Raw genomic sequence first — 3,633 nt, forward strand, 5'->3', positions numbered from 1 at the left:
GCCCATGGTCTCCAGCAGCGCCGTGGCAGGAGGGCGAGGTGGGGATCTCACGGAGCGTGTAGGTGAGTGAGAGCGGACGTAGGCGGGGTCTTTTGCACACACCAGATGAGTCGTCATCAGTCTGTATCGCGCGCCGCACTGGGGTGCATGCACTCACAGTTTCGTCGTCCTCTCTCCTCTTGTTAGACCACCCCCGCATGCTCTGCTGACTCGACGACCCTCACACGAGCCCACATGAGGCATCGTGCACCTGCGCTCCGCGAATCGCCCCTCTCTTCTCGCCTCACACAGCGACCAGCCGCTCGCTCGCGCGTTCTTCACCACCACGGCACGCGAACCGGCTGCGCTCTCTGTTCTTCGCCACTCAAAACCTGACGCGATGCGCCGATTGTGCAGGCCTGCCACATCTGCCAACTCTCTCTGATCACCACAGTTCTCGAGCGTGTGGACGCATGCAGGAGATGGTGACTCGGTGGTGACGACACTCCAGGAGGAGGGAGGGAAGGAGGGATGGCATTGGATCAGTGCTGTAGGTGAGTCACGGTCGCCCGCATCAGGAAAACATCACTTTTTCTTTTTGGCTTCTTTTTGTACCTTTTTCTTACAAAAAAGGCAGAAAAGAGAACAATGTAGAAAAAGCATGAGGATCGGCTGATTCCTCACTTTCTCATGGCCTTTTGCTTCCTTGACGACGCTTGGCAACACTGATTTGCCCAAAAAGTTGTCGTCAAGTCCATTAAAGGAACAAAAGCCCAGAAGCCTATCAGGAAATTCCAAGGCAGATTCTCTGACCTTTTGTCCTTGAACGGACTTTTCACAAACTTTCTGATCAGAAAGCAACCAAAAAGTGCTCAAAAAGAAGCGAACAAGGCAAATTCAAGCCGATCCTCACACTTATTTCTACATTATTTTCTTTTCTGCCTTTTTTGTAAGAAAAAGGTACAAAAAGAAGCAAAAAAGAAAAAGTGACATTTTCCTGATGCGGTATTGCGCGTCGCCCCAGGGCGCATACACTTACCTTCCACACGTTTCCCCCCCTCGTGCAACCAACCCAGTGTGCTCTGCCGACCTCGACGACCCTCGCAACAGCCCATGCGCTTTCCGGAGCGCCTTCCTTGACTCCGCGGCAACGACGAGCACGCTCACACGTGCTGAATGGCCATGGTCCTCTCCTGTTGCCCATGGCGTACCAACACGAGCCCCCGCCTTCGTCCCTTCACCACGACTCATGAATGCGCAGATACATGCGAGGTCTGGCAATGCATCAGCAGCGACACAGGAGGAGGGCGGTTGGGCTGGAGGGCTGCTGCAGGTGAGTGTCAGTCGGTCTGTAATATCGCGTGTCGCACCACGGTGCATATACTTACCTTTCAGACATCGCCCCCTCTTGTTCCACCACCCAGTGTCATCTACCGAGCTCGAAATGCCGTCGATCACCCCTCCCTTCTCGCCTTACACGATGACCAGCCACCCGCTCGCACGTTCTTCACCAACACGGCATTGCTTCTCCACCACCACGGCATGTGAACTGGCCGTGTTCCCTGTTCGCCACCACTGCCTTCCCAGCACCCGATGCGATGCGCCGATCATGAAGGTCTGTTCCATCCGCCGCCCACTCCCTCGTCCGATCTTCACAGCTCACGAGCGCGCGGACACAGGCAAGAGATGGTGACCTGGCGACGGTGACACCACAGGAGGAGGACAGGTCGTTGGGTCTCAGGGAGCGGGTATGTGGGCCAGAGCGGATGTAGGGCGGGTAGGAACGGGTTTTCAGGTGAGTCGCCGTCGCTCTCACTCGCGTCCTTCACCAACACGGCGTGCAAACACGCCGTGTCCTTCGTTCACTGCTACCACATTTCCCGCACTGAATGAGATGACTCCACCACATACGGCCACGCTATCATCACCATTAATGTAGCGTCATGAATGCGCGCACATCTACAAGGCCAGCCCACCGTCACCAGCGGCGCCGCAGCAGGAGGGCGAGGTGGGGATCTCACGGAGCGCATAGGTGGGCGAGAGCGGACGTAGGCGGGGTCGTTTACACACACCAGGTGAGTCGCCGTCGGTCTGTATCGCATGCCGCACCACGGCGCATGCACTCACTTCAGCTCGCTGCGCATGGCACCCCGCCATCCGGATTCATCCACGATGAGCGAAAGCGCACACGAACAGCTTGCGCAGCTCACTCTGCCTCACGCTCTGCCAGTCGCCTGTCTCCTCTTGCCCCCTCACGTCTCCTTCACCACCAAGCAGTGCAAATGCACCGCCGACGCTGGAGGATGTGCCGCTCACGCTCCGCCAGTCGCCCGTCTCTTTTCGTCTTATGGCCACTCACCCCCCTCACGTAACCTTCATCACCATGCGGTGCAAACGCGCCACGTTCTTTGTTCTCCATCACCACCTGACCTGCGCCCAACTCTATCTTGCAGGCCTGCCCCACCTGCGACCACGCCTGTGCCGGATGACCGCCACTCGTGAGCGCGAGGACCTATGCAAAATTCGGCCACCCGTCATCGGCGGCACACGAGGAGGCCGGCGTGCAAGGTGATGAGTGAACGGATAGCCGCCTCGATGACATGCCCGCCGTCCTCACTCATCCGCACGCTCAACCGCTCTCGCATCATCCGTCGCAGTACACGGTCATCCCGTGCACGCGTCATCGTTCACAATCCCCTGATCGACGCGAACGTGCATACCATCTCGGCGTGCCACCCAACCATGTGCATTCACGCTCTCGCGCATCATCCTCGCTGTCCGCGCACCTCTCGCATTAACAGCTGCACCCATCAGCCTCTGCGTCTGGTCTGGAAGTCTCGTCTCTGGGCAGCTCTGGTGTCTCGCCTTTTCCTGGACACAATGCAGGCGAAAATGCAGTGGGTGCCCTGGGGCCACTTCCTGCACCTGGCCAGGTGCCGACATATGAGATGTCTAATGGGACACTGACAACTTCTGTGGCACCGAGTCATGCAAGCCATGTCAACAGATCAGAAGTGATAAATATATTTTATATTCTATTTTAATGGGCTGCCTTTGGGGTGAGTATACCATGCCAGTGAGCTCGTGTTGACTGTATGGCATGTACATTCGGATGGGCTGGCCACCCTTGTCACCACCATGCGACAGCTTGCAGTAGCGTGTAATGCCCGTGCATCTGCATCGGCCTCGGCGGTGCTGCGCCTATCCCTGAGTGCGGGGAATACGCAGGAGGCACAATGCCCGACAAAGAAAAGAAATATACAATTAATGGAGGACGATCTTATAAAGAGCTGAATAAGGCATACTAGTTACCATGTATGGAATCAACATATTATGAGAATAACGAAAAGGACCGATAGGGCTCACTCCCCGATCGGGGAGCGAAGATAACTGACATGTCCATATATTGCGATCGAAATGAGCATTAAACATGTACGGCTTTCTCTATCATGCTGTACAGCTAGATTGCAAATCTGGAATATTGAATGAATGCAAGAAAAATAAATACAACGCATGGAACAGCTCAGAGTGCAGCAACCATTGTTAATCTGTGACTTAGTCATAGAGAGAAAGTGAGTGAACGTGGTGGCAACCGGTCGTGTATGCAGTGTTGGGTGGACGGTTGGGAGGTTTGAATTGATTTCGAATGCGAAT

General features: G+C 55.5%; 1 protein-coding gene across 1 annotated transcript; it reads left to right on the top strand.

Annotated features, from left to right (window-relative positions):
* Nucleotides 1-979: 979 nt before the first annotated feature.
* On the top strand, nucleotides 980-2,551 carry LAESUDRAFT_759397 (uncharacterized protein; the record flags this gene model as incomplete). The annotated part of the gene is made up of 4 exons (XM_040912594.1): nucleotides 980-1,312; nucleotides 1,375-1,523; nucleotides 1,595-1,727; nucleotides 2,210-2,551. 4 exons carry the CDS (start codon nucleotides 980-982, stop codon nucleotides 2,549-2,551), a joined length of 957 nt encoding a protein of 318 aa, XP_040764321.1.
* Between the last annotated feature and the right edge of the window lie 1,082 nt (nucleotides 2,552-3,633).

This window comes from Laetiporus sulphureus, assembly GCF_001632365.1.
Source record: "Laetiporus sulphureus 93-53 unplaced genomic scaffold LAESUscaffold_20, whole genome shotgun sequence".
NCBI classification, from domain to species: domain Eukaryota; kingdom Fungi; phylum Basidiomycota; class Agaricomycetes; order Polyporales; family Laetiporaceae; genus Laetiporus; species Laetiporus sulphureus.